Here is a 22873-nt window from a genome sequence, read left to right as displayed (position 1 = left end):
TTTTTTTCCCATTGCACTCCTCAACCCCTTCAAAAGAAGGTAAGTAACACTTTAAATCAGCTTTATTTGGCGACAGAGTTGGGGTTATTTGAGCTAGCAGTGGCTGGAAGAGTGGTGCTTCATCCCTACAGTGGTTTAGGGGTGGTCAGAATCAAGGAGTCATCAGCTGGAGTGGCCCTTGGCACTCCCCCACCCCAGCACCTACAATGCCTGGCACATAGTAGGTACTCAAATATTTGTCAGCTCTTTGTGGGTAGTGGGGATTATGTGATGAGTGATATACAGGCTCCCTTTGGGAACCATGTACTGTACAGAAAAGAACATCTTACATCCTATCTGTAGTTCTTGGTTCCAGTTCAGGGTACTTAGCACACTCCTGTAGCCCTTCACCCTTTTTTCTGGGTGAAGAGCTGGGCCTGCATCATCCCAACACTCTAAATCCTTTCCAGGGCTGCAGATTCTCCACGTAACAGACGATGATGGTTGCGAATAGGCATTCACTTATTTTGGGGAAGGAAGCTATACTCCCGATCCCCTGCTTTTGGAGCTCGAGAACTTTAAAATCTAAAGGATTTCCAGACTGCCTGTCAGTTAAAGGCACTCAATTTTAGAATCCCTCCCTGCTATTAGCCTTCTATTTTTGACCCTCGCCTCCTGCATTTAAGGGTATCCCTTGGTGGGTTGGGGGACTCCAGGCAACCTGAGGGGATCCCTGCTCTGGGGACGGAGTAAGGCAAGGAGGCGGGACTGGAGTGTTGGAGGCAGGACCGCACACTCCCAGGGCCACCCAATCGCAGGGCCAGTCATCAGCTGAGGCCACACCCCCGCTCCCGACCGCGACCCCAGATCTTCCTCGCAACATTGCAGGGTTGGGCCGAGGCCCGCGCATGCCTGCAGAAAACCTCCGGCCACGGCGGGGCGGGCCTCCTTCTGCTCCTCTTTTCGATGGGTTCCGGCACTGATAGGCCCCGCCCCCATGAGCGGCCAAGTCAATGGACAAAGTCCGGGTTTGCAGACCTGCTCCGCCCCCAGGCGGGCCTGCTCCAGCTGACAGCGTCCGGCAGCGTGGCAGAGCCCCGCCCCCGCGCGGGGGCACGCTTCCCGACGCGGTCCGCGCACGCGCAAAAGCGCCCGCCCCGCGGCTGGGCGTGGCCTTATGACGCGTCTCCGGTGGCCCCGCCTCTTCCAGCAGCGTCATCAGATCCCAGTGGTTACGCTGGCGGGCGATGTCGCAGGGCGCTAGTCCGGCTTGGTCTCGCAGACCTCGGGCCGCCCCCAGGCCCAGCAATAGCTGGGCTACCTCCACCGCCCCTTCTCGAGCTGCCAGGAACAGCGGCGTCTGCTCCTGCACGGGATAAAACCGCCAGGGGCGAGGTCAGGGAAGGCCACGCCCATAGGGCTGGCCCTTCGCGACTCCACCTAATTGACTCGGCCCCTCCCACTTCAGGTTTTGGGGGTCTCCTACGCTTTCTACCTCTCCTGCATTGTTTCTTTTTATTAGTGGGGAGCCCTCTACCCAGTCTAACCCTGCCGTCTTGGGCGTCTTTATCGGCTCCGGCCTGGAGAAGGGAGTGAGCAGCCCGGGCGTTGTTCACGGCGGCGGCCCAGTGCAGCGCGGTTTTCCCTGGAGAATGACGTAGGACGGTTACCCTGAGGCTGGGGGCCAGACGCCTGGGTTCCCGTTTCCCACGGCTCCTGGGCTTGGGGGAAGGGCATCTCTGGCCCGCCGGCTCCCTCAAAGGCGGAAGCGTTGCCTGGGTGACCGCCGACCGGCAGGAAGCGTTACCCTTGGTGACGTCACCGGTGCTCAGGAGGGACAATGGGGCATTGTCCTGGGGTCTGTGGGACCGGGAGACCCCTCCCACTTCTGAGACACTTTTCTGTCATCCCAGTTTCCAGTGGGCTAGGGCAGAGTGTGTTGTTGAGGATGATGGGGGAAGATACTTGCTCCATACTGCTCCTGCACCGCAAATTTACCACTCCGAGAGCAGGGTGGGAGGGGTGGGAGGGAATCTTCCAGCCTCCAGTCGCTCCTCTGCTGCTCCCTTCTTTTGCATTTTATCTCACACCTTATCTGCTCGGCTTCCCTGTAGCACATTAACCTCCCCAGATGCGTACCCCATTTATCTCTGGCCCCCACATCAGCTTGGGCTGCAATCAGTTCTTCAACCAGGTCCTCCACCGCCAGCCTTGCGGCTAGCATCAGGGCTGTGGTCCCATCCTCTGTCCGTGCATCCACTGCAGTCTGTCTGCCGCGGAGTAGGAGCTGGGGGGCCAGAGAGGGCCAGTGACCCCTGGTAAGTCCTGGACTGCTAGCTCAGGCTCCTCACACTGTTAACCACCTCCCAACTCATTCAGCCATCTGTTCTCGTTTCCCTTTCAGGCCCCCATCTCACATCACTTTCCTGATTGCCAAACCCTGGAGGATGCTTTTGCTCAGCTTTACTTGCAAGTTTGCTCCCTGTTCTCTTCAGTGACCCCAGTGTGCACTGACCTGGCAGACCTCCCGAGCATCAGCAGCCACAGCGGTGTGAAGCGGGGTGCGCCCTGCTCGGTCTGGCTGGTTGGGGTTGGCTCCAGCCTCAAGGAGGCGGCGGGCAGCAGTTAGCCTGGAGAATCGGGCAGCCAGGTGCAGGGGGGTTTCCCCAGTGCCCACTGTGTGAGCCTGGGGACAAGCCCCTCCACCTAACAGAGGTTCCCAGGGCTCAGGGCTTCCCAGCCATGTTTCCTGGAAGGTCCTGGACTCCACTCCTCCACAGAAGACTGCTGACATCAGGGGTGTCACCCCATCTGTGGGTGGGAGAGGAGGAATGGGAGACAAGTCAATCAAAAGGACCTAACTGAGGTAGGGTGGGGGAGAACATGGAGGCTCAGGAAGAATCACAGCTTGAGGTGTCAGGAGGCCTAGTTCTTGATTTTGTGTGGCTTTCTTTAGTCAAGTGACTGTTTTACTTTTCTCTGGGCTTCAGTTTCCTCATCTGTACAAGAAGCTAGCAGGCCTTAATTCTCTAACATTCTAGGGCAGTGGTTCTCAAACTTGAGTCTGGATCAGGCTCCCCCGGAGAGCTTGTTAAAACAGAGTCCCTAATAGCTTGAAGTTTTGCATCAATGGAGCCTGAGAATTTGTATTTCTAATATTTTCCCTGGTGATGCTGAATTTTTCTGTGCAGGGACCACACTTTGAGAATCATTGTTCTAAGGCATTAACTCTAATGGTTGATTCTCCAGGTCTGATATCAAAAGATTTTCTGATTCTAAACGGGTCAGAGGGAGTTTTCCTCTTCTTGGTCTGTGTTGGCTCACATACCCGGTCCACGGGTGTCCACGTCAGGGACATCTATCTCAGATTCCTGGGGAGGAGTCAGCATGGCTGCCTGGGGGAGCTCCTGACAGTTACCACTCAGAGGCCAGAGCTGGCACTTGGAGCGTGAGGCCCTTTCTTCAGTCTTGGGAGCAGAAAAACGATCAGTGAAGGAGAGAGGCCTTGTCCCCTCCACCCCTCCATCACCTCAGGACCACTCCCACCCCAGTACTTTACCTGGTCTGCCTCTTCTCCTTCCTCTGGGCCTAAGCACATCATAACTCCATCCTCATCAACTTCTGCCCCTGGTTTCAGTGCCCTGGAAGAGGGTGGGTGGGTCCTCGAGGTTTCCAGCAGCCTTACTAACCTTTTCCCCTTCCCCTGCCTTCAACTTGTGCAATCGCATCTTGTTGCTTCTGATCACAAATATCTCCATAGGGAAGAGCCCCCTCCCTGAGCCCTGGTTCCTCCCCAGGCTCACTTGAGGGCGATGCTGTCCTCGCCCAGTGGGGGCCGGCGTCTGCGAGGAGCTGACTGAGTCCCAGGCCTTCGGATGAACCCAGGGGGCAGCCAGAGAGCCCCGTGCTCTCGGCGGCGCCGTATGAGCTGCAGGACGAGAAGAGCCCCGAGGGCCAGGAGAAGCACCCCGGCCACCGGTGAACACAGCACAGGCCAGGGAAGCTGGTTGGCAGGGGGCGCTGTTGGAGAGGTGGGGTAAAAAAAGAAGCCGTTCCAGGTGAGGCTGGGTACTACTGTGAGATCTCTAGGCAAGTGCAATACCCTGTTAGCCTCAGCATCCTCATCTGTAAAATGGGAATAATAAGAGCACCTGCCTCAGTGGGGCTGTTGGGAGGATTAAAGGAGTTAATACTGTAAAGCACTTAGAGCACGCCCTGTACATAGTGAGCACGATAGTAGAGTTCTTACTCTTTCATGTACTCTTTACGGTTTGAGTTGGATACTCTCCGTCTAGGAGAGAGGATGGACCAGAACCCAAGGTTTGTTTGTGGGAGGTCAGTGATAGAGGGAAGGATAAAGTACTTTGGAAATAAAGAGATTGTAGAGCAAATGGGCAACAAGGAGATCCAGTTAGAGAAAGAGAGGTGAACACGGGTAAGTTCCCACAAAGAGCACTTGGGTCACAGCAGCCCTGTTTCGTTTGCTGTCCATTGCTGGTTGCTGGCATGAAAGCCGGCATGGGAGCAACGCCAGGGGAAATGACGGGGTCACCTACCAGTGCCTGCACGAGGGTGGGCAGCCAGCAGGGGTCCCGGCAGTAGGGGCTCCAGGGCCTCCACTGCAGCCATGGCAGCAAGGAAGCGAAGCAGGAGCGCAGGGTCCCAGGGACAGCGGGATGCAGGTTGGTCAGGGCCGCAGTGGGACAGATCGACACCCATCACCACCACAAACCTGAGGGGGAGGCACCTCAGAGATTCCTGTGTTGGTCCCTGGCCCCCTTCCCTCTGCCTGTTAAAAAAAAGTGTCTGGCCTGCCCCTCCAGCCAGCCGCCTTACCCTGTGCTGAGGGAGTCCGTCTCCTTGCCCACAGGCTGTGTTTTAGGGGCTGCTCTCCCCTGAGAGAGGTCCGGGGTTTCTCCTAGCTCCTCTTCGGCCTGGGCCCCAGGATAGGGGTACACCATGTCCCTGCCATCACTGTCCTTCCTCACCCAGAGCCCCACCCTCAGAGTCAGGGAGAGCACCCGGGCCAGGGCCAGCAGCTGCTGGTCCAGGGCTGGGGGACTCAGCACCACCAGGAGGGCCAGGGAGGGCCCTCCCTCTGAATTCCCATCTTGAGGCCTGCAGTCGCCCCCATCCCAGCCGCATTCTGGAGTGTTGCAGCCTTTCTCACAGTGCCCATTGTGGAAGTGATCACGGCAGAACTGGTCATAGGCTGGACTGTGGGGTGAGGAGAGGGGGACTCAGGATCCCCAAAGAAACCTGACTCCCTTCTTCACCCCCCAGAGAGGAGTCCTGATATTCCAGTCTCTAGGGCTCTGGTTGCTAAGTGGGGACTGCTCCGGAGCAATGGGCTTAGTCAGGCCCTGGATGGTAGGTGGTCGAGACACCCTATGTCTTCCGACACCCTTGTCTCCTAAAACTGTCTCTTCTCTCTACCCTCCCAGGCTCTCCTGTCTCCCTGAAGAACAACCAGAGGCTCTTTTCCCTCAGGAGTGCCGGTTGCTAAGGGAGATACTCTATGGTAGCAGGGCCTTGAGAGAGGGGCTTGAGGCCTACAATTCTCAGAGAGGAGCCCAGGCAGAGGCAGTGCCTTCTTTCTTGGTCCCCCATTAAATATTGATGCTGCCCTATCCCCCTGGATTGGAGTCTAGGGTCTTCTACCTTTACTTAGCAACGGTTGTTAGGGTGGAAACTCCTTGGAGCTTGAGGCTGTGATCACACTGTAACTCACAGGCATCTAAGTCCTTCCTCCTGGCCTCACCCTGCCCTCCACCCGCCCCCCCCCCCCAAGTCAGGGTTTCAGACTCACTTGCAGGCTGGAGGCGTCTCACAGTCATAGCCATCAAACAAACACTCTTCAGAGTCACACTGCGGGTGGCACTGCCCATCCCGGAAGAGAAGCCAGCAGCGGGAGTGGGAGGGGCAACCCTTCCAGGGGTCCAGGACCCCTAGGGAGCAGTCCCCCCCATCCCAGTTTCCTTCTGGTCCACTGCAGCCAGTGTCACAGGCCCCATCTCCACCTCTGCCCTCACATCCCTTTGCTCCGGCACTCTGACAGCGGGGCCCTGGGGAGCTGGGAGGGCAGGAGCATCGAAAGCCTGGACCCCCGAGCTGGGAGATCTCTAAGCAGCTGCCATTGTGTAGGCATGGAGAAGGTGGGCCACAGCCTTGAGGAGCAGGTGGGGTCAGGCAGTCAGGACCCCCGTAGCCATTGAGGCAGGCACAGCGGGGTGGAAAGCCAGACTTGGGGGAGGGCAGGCACAGGCCACCATGGTGGCAGTGATGGAGACCACAGGAGGGGGCTATGTGGCTGCAGGTGGGGCCTTCAAAACCCTGTGGAAAGAAGAGATGGGGAAAGACCCTGTGTTATTCTTCCCACTTGCCCTCAAGCAAAGTCTTGGGTTAAGATAACTCAGAGGGTCCTAGAGTCTCATATCTGGAAGGGGCCTCAGATAACATCAAGGTCATTTTACAGATGTTGAAACCATGTCCCTTGTTTTTTTCACACAGTGATATTATAGTGTGATGAAAATAAAGAACCACAGCTGTGTGCAACAACCTGGATGAATTGTAGCATCATGATACAAGTCCTGGAAGTCTAAACAATTAATAGAGTAGTATTAATTGAACTAATATTATCTTAATCCTTGGAGACAGGATTACATACTTTCTTTTCCTCTGGAAGGGGAACAGGAAGAGGAGGGCCTAAGTACATGTAAGTTATTGTTAATATTGTAATCCTTGGGTTAGGTTCTTGGGTGTTTTATTGTAAGAATAATAAAAGAAAGCTGCGCAAACAAATGATGTTCATGTATCAGGAACCAAGGCTTAAGATTAACCCAGTTTCATGCACCTGAGGCCCATAAACATACATACACACACACACTCACAGAGACATGGCCACAGACACACAGAATTAACTAAGAACTTTTCCAAGGTTACCCCACTTGACCTTGGGGACCTTCCCTTAGACAATGCCCATGATTTCTGAAAATTCCATTCATACTACCACCTGCCTCCCCTCCCCTCCCCCCATCTGCTTCTGAGAGCCACTCACCCCTGTGAATGTGGGAGGACTTTCTCCAATAATTCCCACTCCAGGGCCCCCCAGGCTCAGGCTTTAGCACCTTGTGTCAGTGTTGGGGTCAACAGAGAAGTCAGCTTTGCAGGTCACTCACCTGGGGGCAGTGGCAGGTGAAACCTGGGGTTGGTCCCGCTGTGGCTTCACAAGACCCTCCATGGGAGCAGGGCTGGCTCTGGCAGGGGTCTATCTCTACTTCACACCACTGGCCTGTCGTGGGGGTGGGATTAAATGTCACACACACACTGCCTCAGTCACTGCCTATCTCATTCCTGGAGACAGCACTAGCTGTACAAGATAACTAGACTGCCTTGTGGGCAGGGATTGTCTGGGTTTCCATGGTCAGCTTAGCTGTGCCACAGAGATGCCTAGGCCCCCACCCCACCCCCACCCAGGCTTCACCTGTGTGTCCAGGTAGACACTGGCAGTAGAAGGCATTGGCTAGAGAGTGGCAGGCTGCAGTGCCAGTGGGGTGGCAGGGCTGATCCAGACACTCATCTACGTCCCCCTCACAGCGCAGCCCCACGAAGCCTGGGGGGCAGGTGCAGTGGAAGCCTCCAGGTTTGTGGGTGCAGGTCCCATGGTTGTGACAGGGCTGGGATTGACAAACATCGGGTTCCTTTGAGCAGTTCTGTCCACTGTAGCCTGGGGCGCACTGCAGGCAGGGGGTTAGATAGGAAACCAGTAAGCGATCCCAACCCAGGGCTACAGGAGACAGTCTGTAGGTCACATTGCAACTAAACACAGCTCCGTTTTTGGTGATACCTCTCCCTTCAACTACACACCCACCAAGCTGTGATGCTTTGTTAAGTTCTAAGCATTTATTGAATACCTACTTTGTGCCCAGAACCATTTAGGCACTAGGAATACAAAGAAAACTAGAACTCATCTGCGCTTTCGTGAAGTTCTCAGGCAGCCAGAGGAGGCAGACAACTATTAGTATTTATTGCATGATTCATATAATAACCTCATAAACCCCTCCTAAAACTCCTCTATATCAATTATTTCATTCGATTCTTACTTTACAGCAAAGGAAACTGATTCCTTGAAATTTTGAGTGACTTGTGCAAATCACACAGCTAGTAGATTTCACTGCAAGTCTGTGACTCCATAACCGATGCCTTAACCATTTTCTGAGTTTCATATTGTTCTGCTAGTGAAAGAAAGGTCACTGATGAGGCCCATGCCATGTGCTGAGTTCTTGCGAGAGGAAGGCGAGCATGCAGGAATGGAGTACCAGGCAGGAAGGCTTCAGAAAGATGGAGAAAAAGGGATTCACAAAGAAGTGGCCAGGGGGCTGGACAAAGCAGATGAGGGAGTGTTCTGGAAATTTCTGGAGGAGGACGTTTCATGAAAGAGGAAGGAAAGCTGAGAAGCAGGTGCATGGGGTTCACTGGTCATCAGTACACTGTTTCTGTGTGTGTGAAAATGCTCCCAATAGTTAAATAGGGTGGTTAGGGGATGTGCACAGTGCCTTCTAGCCAAAGGCGTCGTTCTGAGGACAGAGATCAGGCTGCTCGGACTTGCCTCTGCCAGTTTTGCCTCTTCTGCTCTGACCTGAACCACTGAGGAGAGGCTGGACTCCAGCCTGGAGGGGAGTTTGGTACATATTCCTGAGGAAGGCACCTCCTGGGCACCCTCCAGTGGTAGAGGGTAAGGAGGCTACCACAGAGCCCTAGGGGGTGTGTGGGGAGCCAGCAGAAGTTCCATGTGGCTGGAGCAGAGGGTAGAAGGGTGGGATGGGGAGAGACAAGGCCTGCGAGGCAGGCAGGCCTGGGGCACGCAGGGCCCTGGACTTCATTGTGAGAGGTGGACAGGGGAGAGACAGGTCAGTTGAACACTTTCAGCAGAGCACCCTGGTCAGAGTAAAGGCTGAACGCCTGGGAGGACAAGTGTGGAGGCAGGGACAATAGGAGGCTTGGGTGTCCAGGTGGGATGCAACAGAGGCCTGGATAAAGGGTGGGAGAGGGGTGAAGGGGCAAGATCAGAGCTGAGAAATATTCAGGAAGTCAAATGGCGTGAGACTTGGTGGTTGGCTGGGTATGTGGGGTACAGCAAAGGGAAATGGATATGTCAGCACCCACCCAGGACTACGGTTTCCTGCATCCAGCCCACCCTTGTCACCCCTCCTCCCTCTTTTAGACCCACTCACCTGGCAGAGATACCCATTGGGCTGGGCCACGCAGGTGGCCCCATGCTGGCAGGGCCTAGACTCGCATGGGTTCACCCTGTCCTGGCACATACTGCCTTGGAATCCAGGGGGACAGTGACAGAAATAGAAGGGGCCACTGTCAATACAGAGGCCTCTGTTCTGGCACAGGGAAGAGACTTCTGTGCCTGGGGAGAGAGACAAAGGATCAGTAAAGCTAAATGGGGTGGCAGGGTGCCCAGGGGCCCCGACACTGAGCAGAGACCCTTGGGGACCACTACATTCCTGGGGCCTTGAGGAGTCAGTACCTCCCGAAACGGATGAGGCGAAAACATCAAGTTGCCCCTCCTGCCTGCTCTGCTAGGATGGAGAGAGGTACCTTAGGCTTATCCGAGCATTATAAGTGACTGTGCTCTTAGAACAGATCTCAGGAAAGAAAGAACTCAAGGGAAACTTCAGAAGCAGGCATGTTTGTTAGCTAATGGCCTAAGTCTGTCCACTGAGCTTGCATCCTCCTAAGTTCCCACCATTATTCCCGTCAACCACCCTGCACCCCACGTCTCCTTCCTGAGGCCTTCCCATATCAAATCTCATTTGAACAAGGGGTCATTCTTTCACAAGGGCGTTGGTGTAACATCAGATGAGTGTGTGTGTGTGTGGTGGGGGTGGGGAGGGCGGCGGTGAAATGTGCTGAGTGCAGTTGGGTTCAGTGTGGACTACTCTAGTAGAAATGATAATGACAGAGCTGAGGTGCTCCATGCTGAGTGCTCCCTGCTGATGGTGTTTACTGGAGTCTTGTTGACTGGGCTGGTTGGTGTTGCTACTGACTGTGGTGCTAGGAGCCGAGCTGTCTTAGGCTGCCTGGGTGTTGAACTGTATAATCGGTCACTGTGGTTGGATGCCCTTAGGGAAGGGCACCCTTTTCCTCTTCACTTGCCCCCAAGTCGGTCCTTGGGCTGGTACCTTGGCTCAGGGCGGCCTTCTGGCAGGAGGACAGCGGGATGTTGCAGAGAGGCCCAGTCCATCCCTGGAGGCACAGACACTGGAAAGAGGGCCCAGTCTGGAGGCAGCGGGAATTGTGTGAACAGGGCTTCTGGGCGCATAGGTCCAGCAGAGTCTGAGGGTGGGGAGGGGGCATGAGGCAGGACAGGGCATCACTCCTGGTGCCAGAGACTGTCCTCTGCCAACACCAGCTCTCAAAATCCTTCACTCTAAAATTCTTACCTGAATGGGCTGGGACCAGGTGGCTCTCTCTGGATTCCTTTTTTTTTTTTAAGATTTTTTATTGGGGAATTGGGGAAGGGGAACAGTGTTGGGGAATTGGGGGAGAACAACCAAGTTGTTGTCCTTCTATCTTAGTTGTGGAGGGTGCAGCTAGCTCAGCTCCAAGTCCAGTCGCCATCTGGCCGCCTGTCAGCAGCTCAGGGCAGCTCAGCTCAAGGTGCCATGTTCAATCTTAGTTACGGTGGGCACAGCCCACCATCCCATGTGGGAGTTGAACTGGCAACCTTGTTGTTAGGGGCACGTGCTCTTACCAGCTGAGCCATCCTGCCACCCGTTGACAGCTCAGCGGCAGCTCAGCTCAGGTGCAGCTCACTGGCCCATGTGGGAATTGAAATCGGCGACACTGTTGCTCAGAGCTCGCGCTCTTAACCAACTGAGCCGCTCGGCTGGCCCTCCCTGGTTTCCGTTGATACCCACATCCCAGAACAGTCCCTGGGATCAGACATCCTTTTAGTCCTTCACATCCATACAAACCTCAAACTAGACCTCAACCCCCAACTTCCAAACCTCTCTTCATGTGAATACCTTGCCCAAACTTCCCCACTGCCCACCTTTTAGTGCCTGAGATCCTCTCATTTGAGATCTCCAGCCCCTTCCTCCTCAGCTCACCTGGCTCAGTGCCCCTCACCTGACAGTTGCTTCCTGTGTAGCCAGTGGGGCAGAGGCAGCGGGGGCCCTGGGGGCCGTCTTGGCAGGTAGCTGTGTTCCTACAGGGGCTGGACAAGAGAGACACAGGACACAGTAGGAGGGAGGTCTGGGAGATAAGGGGGAGGGGTAACCACTAGGGAGACGGAAACCAGGAGGAAAGGCAGAGTGAAAGGATATGGGATGTGGGGTGGGAGGCAGCCTAGAGCCCTAGAGGAGACGGCGAGGAAGGGTGGGAAGGCTGAGGGGCTCCCTCCCTTCCTCCAGGGCTCTTTGCACCCTGCTTACTTGTCTGCACAGCTGGGATGGATCCTTTGCTCACAGTGTGGGCCCTGGAAGCCCATGGCACAGAAGCAGAAGGAGGTGCCAAGCCTATTCACACAGGTACCCCCATTGAGGCATGGGGCTGGAGAGAGGAGGCTGTGAGGGGTTGCGTTTCTTGCCTGTAACCTCAGTCACACCACATACAGGACAACCCCCACCCCGTCAAAACACCAGCTCACTGTATCCAGTTTTTTTTTTTAAATATGGCACAAACACACGCGGAGCAGGCCCTCCATCTTCTTTTGGCCCCACCCCAGGACATGGGAGGCACTCACCAGAAGCACAGTAGTCGGTGCTGGTTTGGCAGTGGCGCCCAGTGTGGCTGGGAGGGCAGGAGCAGGAGTAGCCCCCAGGGATGGGGCTGCAGGAGCCGCCATGGAGACAGGGCCCAGAGTGACATGCTGTTACCGCCTCGCTGCAGGTGGGCCCTTGCGGAAGTGGGTGGGGTCTGAGAAAGGGAACCCTCCTTTTCTCCTCTCTCTTCCTCCCTTTCCTTTTCTCATCTGCATCTCTGTGCTCCCCTATCCAACCACCTCCCGCATATATTACTTGTGTCCCCTGCAGCCCACATCCAATTCTCCTTGGTGGCAACCAAGAAGACCCAGAGCCCTTGGACACACATCTCCACTGGTCTTGCCCTTGATTTAGAGGTGGCCAGCCCCGGGGTGTATGTGGTTTAGGGAGCGCCTCACCTATGTAGCCCGTGGGGCAGGTGCAGTTGTAGCCAGAGGGCTGGGGGTGGCAGGTCCCCCCATGAGCACAGGGTGTGGAGACACAGCCTCCCAGCTCTGCCTCACACTCCGGTCCTGTCCAACCCATGTCACACACACATGAGGATCTGGTCATAGAGAGAAAGGGGAAGGTTTTCTAGTGTTTTTCTAATAGACCCCTAGGACCCCTTCTTTTTGGCCCTGAGACTCTGGCCCTTGGCTTCAGCGACTTTGCTGTCAGCACTGCCTGCTCCCCTCCCCCCATGCTCATTTTATTCAACTAGATATATATGTCTATTCCTTCTATAATTTGTTTATTGTCTGCCTTTCCTCATTAGAACGAAAGCTCCTTGAGAGCAGACACTTTGTCACTTTTTTCTGTGCTGTTCCTCCAGTCCCTAGAACAGTACCCACACATAGTAGATGCTCAACAAATATTTGTCCAATGAATGATGGATTGGCCCTGGGATTTAGTGCTCTTCTTTCTACTCTGAGCCTCTAGCCCTCTGTGCCGCCCACTGTTTATGAACTCTCCTCTCATTGGATAACACTCACCAATTGAGCCCTCCCACTGGCTGTGACGTCAGAACTGCCATTGCCTCACTTTCCCGTTGGTATTTCCCACAGACTTGCCTCTCACTGGCTATCTTCTGCTCTAGCTGAGGACCCAGAGGCGAGTGCAAATGGGGAGGACCTGGAACGCATTACCTGTGGCAGTGCCCATGGTGGCAGGTGCAGTTGTCCTCAGTGGGAGCACAGCCAGGACTTCCATCCGGGCAGAGGCAGTAGGCTTCGGCTACCCGATGCTGGCATTTTTGCTTGGGCTGGCACAGGTTGAGGGCACACAGGGGAACCTCACAGAGATGACCTGGGGTGAGGAGATGGGTCAGAGAGAAAACAGGGTCCTTCCATGTCCTCGATGGGGCCAAAGGCTACTTCTTATGCAAGATCTGCTCACCGCTCATGAACCTGTCCTTCGGTGGCTCCCTGTTGCCTCAGGATACTGTCTAACTTCTCTAGAATGACAACCAGGAGCCTGCAGGACGCAGCCTTCTAACTGTGTTTCTTTGCCGTTGCACCGTAAGCTCTGGATGTGCTACTGTTCCTGAAGTGGGGTGTGCTTTTCTTCCCTCTGCACCTTTGTACATGTGGCTGTCTGCAGCTGAGACACGCTGTCTAGCATTCTGCCTCAACAAACTCCTACTCGTTCTTTGAGCTTCAGCTCCTGAAGCCATCTCATCTCCAGCCTGGGCTGGTGGGTCCTTTGTGCATTTAGGGTCTCGCCCATTCCTCTCAGAGAACCTCTCTGGGCCATAATCAGCAAGAGACTTGTTGGTCTTTCTGCCCTAGATGTAAAGCCACTTGAAGATAGCAGTTCTCTTACTCAGCTCTGCGTCTGCGTCTGCATAGCCCACACTTAATAAATGCTTGCGGAATAGGCAAGTGAATGGCTTGCCTTTGAACCCTATCCTCTGCTCCCAAACCCCAATTACATCTTTCACATTGGGCCCAATGTGGGCCCTACAACACCATCCACCCTCAGCCCCATGGTTGTACAGTTGTGCAGGTTTTGCACTAAGTCACTTTAAGGGGTTCCATTCTCATTTTTTTCTCACATCCCAACCCTCAAACACCCACCAGTGAGGGTACCACCTCAAATGGACTCGAATATCCCACCAGTGCTTGCCAGCACCTCCCCAGCTGACCTGTGAAGCCAGAGGGGCAGAGGCAAGAGAAGGCTCCTGGGAGATCAAGGCAGCTGGCGCCAGTGGGGCATGGGCCACTCAGACACTCGTCCACCTCCACCTGACAGCGTGGGCCTTCAAAGCCTAGGACACAGCAGGAAGGGCAGAGACCTGCATGGAAGTCTGCCCCTGCTCTCCACCCTCCCTCCGGTGTTTGAGCCCCCGTTTACCTGGGGGACACTCGCAATGGAAGGATCCAGGCCGGTCCTGGCACTGCCCACCATTGGCACAGGGCGAGCTTCCACACTCGTTGATGTCCTCCTCACACCGGGAGCCTGTGAATCCTGGTGGGGCAGGGAGTGGGTGGGGACACGTGGTAAAGATCATTTTTTTTTCTTTCTCTAGATTTATTAGGGAGTTTGTTACAAATGTTTGACTGAGCTTTACAGATATGATTTCATGGATTCAAATAAGAAATTAAGAGTTTAAACTGATACTTAGCCTTCTCCCTACATATACAAAAATAACATTGGTACGCATCAAATGGCTCGGTTTGGGGTTTTGTCTAAACGTATCATTACATAATGAAAGCACCAATGTGAGGGCTTCTCAAATAGTGATTTGAGTTTCAGGACTTAACAGAGCAAAACTTGGTATATTCTTCATATAAATAAGGCATAACTGGGCATATGTACTAATGCTGAAAATACATTTTATCAACAGCATAAATACCAGTCCCGGCCCTTCCCATGGCCAGGAAGGGTGGACCTGGACGGCTTCCCAGAGAGGACACCTGGGGTAGATGCACAGGACGGGAGGGTGACGCAGGCAGGTGAAGCTCGGCCACCTGCCAGCTCTGTGACTTTGGGCAAGCTCCTGGACCCCTCAGGCCTCCAGTTCCCTCCTCTGCAAAGAGGATTAATAATGGAACCTACCTCGAGGTACCATTGAAAAGAGTAAACGAGATAATGCCTGAAAAGTACAGATTCAAGTGCGTGGCCTGGAGTAAATCTTCAAAATATTCAGTAAACACCGGTTGTTAGCACAGCAGGGGCCAAGAGGGATGTCTGACGAGGTTGGAGGAGACCTGGGGCACTCTCCCTGCATCTGTGGCAAGCAGTGCCAGGATCCACCTGGGGCCCTGACATGCAGGGGGTATGTACAGAGGACTCTGAGGGACCTCTGAAGAGGAGGGCATTCGGGTGAATTGGCATGACAGAGACGAGGGTGGGTGGGTAAGCAAGGGAAGATTCGGGAGAGGTAACCAAAGAGAGTTTGGGGAGCAGAGGAGTTGGAGAAACAGGGACTCCTTGGTATGCCAGGGAGAGGTGCCTGAGGCTCTGGGCCTGAACTGGGGAGCCTCAGAGGCCTCAGCTGTAGGGGCTGGTGTGGAATCCTCACTCACCAGGCAGGCAGATGCACAGGAAGCCGTTGCGCTGGTCCTGGCAGTCAGCTTGGTTCAGGCAGGGAGCTGAGGCACACTCATCTGTCTCCACGTTGCAGAGTTGCCCTTCTAAGCCTGAGGACAGGGAGCTGTGGTGAGGGGTGTGGCTCAGCCAGCCGGTTCTGCCTTGGCTGCTCGCCCCTTCTGCCCCCACTGCTCTGTGCCCCCGTCGGACAGACCCCCGCCCCGGGTGCTGTCTGCAAGTGGGTTGGAAAGATTCACCCTGAGGTCCTGCTGTTCTGCTGTGTGGCTCTGCCCGCTGCAGGTGAGAAAGATCAACGACAGGGCACCTGCCAGCACCTGTGGGAGGGCTGCGAGGAGGTGCCTTTGGGGTCATTCCTCTGTGCACAGAAGGGGTGAGCAGCCTGGAGGTCCCAGAGGGACAAATGAGACAAGTGGGCATCTGCTTGGAAGTGATTCACTCTTGTTCTACCTGGGCAGACCTCTGTGCCAGGGAGACCAGGGCTCTCCAAGGGGGGCATTTGGGAAGCTGCATCGCTCCCATCTTTGTCCTGTTTCTTTGGACTCATCCTGGTCTCCACTGTCTCACCCTGAACTGAATGTGGATCAGCCTCTGAACCACAGCTGCCTCCCTCTTCTTGCCTGGGAAGCCTGCCTCTGAAGCTCCTTGATGTCCACAACCTTGTCCCTTGGACTATGGAGTTTCCTCAGCATTTTTCCTTGGAAGCCACTCAGCTTAGGAAGGCAGTGCAGTGCAGTAGTTAACAATATCTAAGCCCTGGGTTTGAATCTTGGCTCTGCCAATTACAAGCCAGTGACCTTGGACAGATCACTTCTCTGTGTTTCAGTTTCTTCATTTATGAAATGGGCAGAGTAACAATGCTGACCTCACAGAGTTATAATGAAGACTAGATAATGCAAGTATCTGCTCATGTAGTCCGTTGCACAAAGTCAGCTATCATTTTTCTGGTTTCATTCCAATCCAATATTGGCTCCATCACTATCTTCCTAGGGAGATTTTCCCCCTTAAAACTGGTTTGGAGGTGGGTACATTCCTTTCCTGTTGTACCAAGTTCAAGCACACAGGCCCTTTGATGGGGAATCGGAAGGCTTTACTCTCAATCTCTACAGAGAAGAGTTTCTGGGATTAGAAGGTACACTCTAGGTTGGCATGAGCAGAGGCTGCAGCATGACAAGTGTTAACTGCTGTTCTGCTCTCCCCGGATGGGCCTCTGTGTACAGTGGACCAGGCTGTATACCCTATAACGACTCCCAAGTGAATGCTTCCTCCTGACCCCAGAGTTGAGCAGTGCACAGCCTCACTACCACTGTGGCAGCCCTTCTCCCGGGGGCCACGGGTTTCCCAGAGTTTTCATCTGGGGACAGGGAGAGAATCCTTCTTTGGTAACTGACCTCACTGGCCTGAGGCTCTCTATGCTCTGGAGGCGCGATGCACCGTGGGCTCAGAACTAGTTCCCTGTCTCTTTTACCCAAGGCCCCCATCCAGCTGGTACCTGGTGGGCAGAGGCAGTGAAAGGCGGCGAGCAGGTCCAGGCAGGTGCTGCCTGGGTGGCAGGGCTGGGACAGGCACTCATTGTGATCGGCCTCGCAGCGGGAGCCCGTGTAGCCAGGGGGACAGAGGCAGTTGAAGGAGCCAGGGGTGTTGAGGCAAGAGCCGCCGTGTTCACAGGGACTGGGGCCCTGCTGGGCTGGGAGGAGAGAAGGGCAAGGGGGTCAGACTCCGGGGTGGCTATTTGTGGCAGACGGGAGCAAACTGGGGAAAGAGCTTGTGTCTTCAAGATGAAGAAGGACTAAATGGGGCCTGGAAGGCTGAGCATTGGTTAGAAGACCAAATCTGGACACATTCAGGGGCAAGAGTTGTTTGTATTTTTAATTTGGAAAACAAGTTGCCCATCTTCCATGCAGAGGCTATCTGGGGGCTCAGAGAGGATCTGATGTGGGGGTGCCTCACCCATCTGACACTCGTCCAGGTCCTGGTGGCAGGTGGGCCCCGAGTAGCCAGGCTGACACAGGCAGAGCGTGGCCCCCGTCAGGGGGTTGGTGCTGCACTGGGCTTCCCCATGGCACGGCTGGCTCAGACACATGTCCTCCATGTGACACAGCAGGCCTGCAGGTCAGGTTGGCGAAGCTCTCAGCACCTACTTGAGGCTCCCAGCTGCTCTCCTGCTTCTCTCACACACCACCTCCACCTCCCACCTCCCTGAAGTCTCTGCCCCATACCTGTGCGGCCAGGTGGGCAGAGGCAGGAGAAGGAGCCCACGCGGTCGATGCAGGTAGATCCTGGGGCACAGGTGGCAGCGACACAGTCGTCCAGGTTCTCTTCACAGCCTGTGCCTCCCCAGCCGCTTACACACACACAGTGGAAGCTGCCAGCCAAGTTCTGACAGGTACCCCCGTTTCTGCAGCGAGGGGCACCCTGGGCCTCACACTCATCTACGTCTTCGGAGCAATCCCAGCCTGCAGGAGGGTGGGAAGGGGACAAGGGATGGAGCTGGGGGCCCCGTGAGGAAGGGAGGCCAGGGGCTGATCATCCGGGCCACTGGTGCCATGAACTTGGCTTAAAATGACTCACCTGTCCAGGCCTCTGGGCAGAGACAGGTGTAGGTGCCCAGCCCATCCTGACAAGTGCCCCCGTTCTGGCACTGGTGCCTGACACAGTCATCTGGATTCACCTCACAGCTTGGGCCTGTGAAACCTGACAGGGTCATGGGATCAGCTGAAGGAGGGGGACCCCAGGGAGACAGCCTCCCTGCCCAGAGAGAAAGGCTGTGGAAAGGCCCCTGAGGACACACCTGAGAGGCAGAGGCAGAGGTGGAAGGTGGAATTTCTCCCTGGAACCAGCTGGCAGGTACCCCCATTGGGACAGCCCGTTGGAGGGCAGGGTCCTGGCCAGAACTCGCAGTGTGGACCTTCCCGCCCAGCGGGGCAGAGACACTGGAAGGACCCCAAGGTGTTATGGCAGGAGATGCCCTTTGGGCAGGGTCCCGGGTCTAAGAAACACTCATTGACATCGTGTTCACAGGCATGGCCTTCGAAGCCAGGTGGGCAGCGGCACTGGATCTGGGGGTAGGTGGCCAGGCATACCCCTCCGTTCATGCAGGGGTTGGCTGAGCAGAAGTCCCGAAGCTGGCACTGCTCACCTGAGGCAGAGGAGACAGGGGGCCGTTTCTAGCACTGCACAAATCCAGCCCATCTGAGGTAGCCCAGCTCTCACTCTGCATTCTCTTTCTAATCTTCATATTCCCTTCCCTTTGCTCCCAAACCCTTTTTGCCCTGTCCTGTCACCCCTTGCCTCAGTTTTGCTATTTCTTGGGAGGGTTATATCTGGGGTGACTGTATTTTCTAAACCGAAAACAGGACATGTAGCTGTTGGTGGAGTGTTGCGCATTGGCCCTGCCTGGGAAGGTCTGGGACACAGGGTCCCTTCAGTGGTGACCTTGGTAGGGAGGTGACCTCTGTAGGCAGGAGATTCAGCACCTTGCTGCTCCACAACTGGTCATGTGCCCTTGGGCAGTCGTCTGGCCTGTCTCATCCTGATTTCCTAATCTTCAGGTGGACATAATGATCCAGACAGTGAGAAGGAGACACCCCTCACAGCCGTGTGCACCAGTGGGAGTGGCAGCAGTGGTGGCAGCCACCATTTGTGCACTAGTGCTGTGGGCCAGGTGCTGGGTTCAGTAAGCGCTTCCTGAGTACCACCCCCTTTCCTCCTTTCAACAGCCCTATGAAGTGTGGACAGCAGCTGACAACCAAGGACCAGAGAGCTTAAACATCTGTTGCAAGGTCACATGTCTAGTCAGTGGCAGAGCTAGCATTGGACCTGGGGTTTGGGGGGACTGCCCCAGAGCCCTGACTCTCACAGCCTAGCAAGTTGCCAATGACCAGCCTTCTGGTCACACATGCTGGTCTCTCACCCAGTCTCAGGCCCCGTTCTTCAGAATTACCTGGGCAGCTTAAAAATCTCCATGCCCTGGGTGCACCCCAGACCCATTGAGTCAGACTCCCTGGGATGTGGGCTTTGGGTTTTTAAGGCTTTCCAGGTGATTGCTATGCCCAGCCAAGTTTGATGAGCTGTGCCCCTCACAGAGGCACCCATATCCCACAGACTTTCCTATCCATGTGGCCTTTGCTGCCTGGTCTAGTCCCTCCATCCCAGTCTGGTCCTGTGAAGCCATCCTCTCTGGGCCTCACAGCTCTGTCCACACACACTGACCCCCTCCTCCGGGTAGCACACCCTGCTCATCATGTGTCCTGCTCTCTTGCCCAGGGCTGCACCCCGCCTCCTAGGATGGGCACCCATTCCTCTCCCTGGGTTAGACCCCTCCCACCCCCATCACACCTCCCTGAACTGAGGCCTTTCCAAGTGATGTGATGGACACCCATCAGTCAGATGGAGGCCATTCAGGTGCTCAGGATGCAGAGGTCCCCTGCTGTGCCAGGCCTCCTCTGGCTACTGGGACAAAGGGAGGTTGAGGGGGCTGGAAAAGGGGTCAGGGTGATACACTAATGGGGGGTCGTAGGAGCTATTTACCAACTGGTTCAGAAATATTTCAGCATTTTAACAACTAGTACAACCATACTGGCGAGTGTCAGTCATGGGTAAATGGGTCACCAAGAATCGGCTTGTTGGTTCTCATGGCCTCTGTCCTCACAAGGCTCAGTCATCTTTCCTCCCCAGAGCCCAGCCCACTGCTCCTTCCTGACCGTCCTCTCCACCCCCATCGGTGCTCACCTGTCCATCCAGGTAAGCAGGAGCACTGTGGGCGTCCAGAGGCCTGGATGTGGCAATGGCCCATTTTGGAACAGAAGGAGGAACAGGGGTCCTTGAGCTTGACCTGGCACCTTTCGCCAGTGAAGCCAGAGGGGCAGGTGCAGAGGAAGCTGGCGGTCAAGGGAGACGGAGGGGTGGGGGAGCCTGGGAGGGCGGGAAGCAGGGCTTGGCAGCTGCCCCCATTCTGGCAGAGCTGGGCATCCTGGCAGGGGTCAGGAAACTGGCATGTCTCACCCAAGAAGCCAGGGGCACACCTAAGCCGGGAGGAGAGGAAAACGCACATCACTGGCCCCTGTTCACCTTCTACTTCCATCTTCCTCCTTTGCCTTCATTTGTTTCTTTCTCTTTCTCCCCTGTTCTCCCTCCCCCTTTCCAGCCTCCCACTCCCACAGGCACACTCACTGGCAGGTGCCTTGGCCCTCAGAGATGCTCAGGCAGGTGCCTCCGTTGGCACAGGGTCCCGAGAAACTCCTGCACGGCAGCCCTAGGGATGGACACAAGGATGGGATGGGAGCAGGGAGCCAGGTGCTCCACTTATCTTCGTCTCATCAGGTGCTCTAGAAGGACCTGCCTGCAGCAGCCCCGCACGTGTGCACTGTAAATTAGCCTTCATAATCCTGTTCCTAGGCCCCACGGGGTGCTTGCCCCAGCCCTCTAGATCCTGGGCCTCTCACTTACTAATCTCCACCCTCCTTTCCTGTTTTTTTTCTCTGGCCTCCCAAGCCCAGCCTCAGGCTCCATTCCTCGGAAGCAAGACAACAGAAATCAGAAGGGGGGCTGAGGGGACTCCTGGGAGGTGAATGGCTGAGACAGTGAAGGGATTTCCTCCCGGAAGGGCCCAACAGGGAGCCATCCGGGGGGTGGGGACAGCTGGACCGGGAAAGGAGCTTGGTGGGCCCTTGACCTTTCCAGGTCTCCATCTCCTGCTCCCCTCTCATCTCTTTCCCTAGCAGGTGGTCAGTCTGTTCCTCTTCTCCTTCTAAGCATGATTTCAAGAGCCTGCTGTCCCCCAGCTCCAGGGCCGACTGGATTCACCCTGGGGATGGGCACCCTCTTACCCATCCCCCAACAGTCACCACCTGGCACGAGGCCCATAGCCTTGGTGTGTGCCGGTCCAGCGGCAGAGTTAGAGTTCTGTCTCCCTGCAGGCTGTCCTCATTTAGGGGCTGAGAATCTCCTCCATCCAGTGTCGCCTCCAAGCATGGGGCTCGACCCCCTGCCCCCAACCCACCAGACATCCTCCTAAGGAAGATGGGCACCCCCATCTCTTCCACCCTGTTCTCCTCACCTCTGGTCTCCACGACTGAGTGACACAGCAGCGACAGCAGCAGCAGAGGAGGCTGCATTCCAGAGCCCCTGCCCCCAGCCCAGGTCTGCCTCCTCAGGCGGGGACCCTCAGAGCCCACTAAGGCAGGAGCCACCTCCTCTGCTCCAACAGCACCTTCCTCCTCCTCCTTGGCTTGCGGCAAGCCTCACGTCTGAGCTGTTTCCTGAGTCACACAATGTCCTGGACACCCTAATGATGGTGGAGGGGGGGAGGAACTTTGAGGGGGATGAGGGAGGGGCCTTCTTCCCCTGACGCCCCCTGGGGGGGGGGCTTGGACAATGTGGCTGGAGAGCAGGTGATGGGAGGGAAAAACTGGGCTGGTGGGGGCCCCTGGGGACAATCCCAGCCCTTCTGTTGATGTGGTCTCTCCTTTCTAGAGATGGGAATTGCAAGGTGGCCAACTGTGCCCTGGGAGGGTCAGGACCTGGAAACAGGTGTGGAGTGATGGGAGACTTCCTGTTCCTTTTCCCAGGAGAGGGTGCTTGTTTTGAGAGGTCAGTACAGATGCTTCTGAGAGAATCTGCAACTTTTCTTAAGTTGAAACCAGTACCCTTGGAGGAGGGAACCCAGCGGACTTCTGGGCTTTACTTTACCCCCTGCTGGGGACTTTTCTCCTTTTGGGGATTGAGTAAAATGCTGGGCTGGTTTTGGGGGAAAGATTGGCCTTCCTTTGGAGGGGAACGTATAAGATTGTCATCAAGGCTAAATGAACATCTACACTGAATTTTGCAGTCTGGATTATGCATAGCAAACACCACTCCCCCCCAACCCCCCACGCTGGCTTCTTTGGTTGTGACTGGCAATCTTGTTGAGGTATCCTCTGTATCCCCAAGGCCCCTGAATGAGGAAAAATAGATTTTAATTAATAAATGTTTTAAAGAGCAGAGCTCAAAGCTATTGATACAGGGTGGTTACATGATAGAAAATCCACCCGCTTCACAAATTTTATGGCAATTATGTAAAGCAGGGAGTAGGAGATAAAAACCTGGGAAAAATGAAACTTTAAGAAAAAGGTAACTTAAGCATCTTTTCATGTGTTTTCAATTATTCTTTAGAGCAATTAAAAATAGAGAGAAAAAAAGAAAAAGGTAACTTAAAATCAGTTTTTCGGGGAGGGAGGGTAGCTGCTCACTTGGGCCATATCACAGTCACCATCATTTGACCACATTCGCTTTATCATTATTTCTCTAAATAAACATTAGGATTTTTTTCTGAACCATTTGAGAGTAAGTTGCACACACGATATCCCTTTACTTGTAAACGCTTTGGTGTGAATTTCCTAAGAATAAGAACATTTCTTTTACATAACCACAGTACAATTATCAAAATCAGGAAACTGTTAAACAAAAAATTTTAACTTCCATGGCTGAAAGTCTTTTTTTTTTTTTTTTAAAGCTGAGCCATCCTGCCACCTGTTGGCTGCTCAGCGGCTGCTCAGCTCGGGCCGGAACTCGAACCGCTGTTGCTCAGAGCTCAAACTCTTGAGCGAGCT

The 22873-nt window shown here is 55.0% G+C and overlaps 1 protein-coding gene across 1 annotated transcript; it reads right to left on the bottom strand.

Annotated features, from left to right (window-relative positions):
* Positions 1-44: 44 nt before the first annotated feature.
* Positions 45-21543, bottom strand: NOTCH4 (notch receptor 4). Its single transcript, XM_019626733.1, has 30 exons — positions 21343-21543; positions 20457-20538; positions 20016-20308; positions 18076-18423; positions 17856-17978; positions 17504-17740; positions 17235-17390; positions 16777-16971; positions 15263-15376; positions 14088-14201; positions 13879-14001; positions 12881-13040; positions 12155-12300; positions 11738-11890; positions 11427-11544; positions 11122-11209; positions 10173-10326; positions 9213-9397; positions 7463-7715; positions 7158-7270; positions 5789-6312; positions 4816-5196; positions 4536-4711; positions 3783-3999; positions 3539-3620; positions 3308-3446; positions 2495-2790; positions 2119-2266; positions 1527-1624; positions 45-1345 (listed from the first exon to the last, which is right to left on the bottom strand). The coding sequence occupies exons 1-30, from the start codon at positions 21398-21400 to the stop codon at positions 635-637; spliced, it is 5985 nt and encodes a 1994-aa protein (XP_019482278.1). The 5' UTR covers positions 21401-21543; the 3' UTR covers positions 45-634.
* Positions 21544-22873: the final 1330 nt, after the last annotated feature.

Source organism: Hipposideros armiger, unplaced genomic scaffold (genome assembly GCF_001890085.2).
Source record: "Hipposideros armiger isolate ML-2016 unplaced genomic scaffold, ASM189008v1 scaffold_687, whole genome shotgun sequence".
NCBI lineage: Eukaryota > Metazoa > Chordata > Mammalia > Chiroptera > Hipposideridae > Hipposideros > Hipposideros armiger.
Note: the sequence above shows the minus strand (reverse complement) of the source record. Positions and strands in the feature narration are given on the sequence as shown.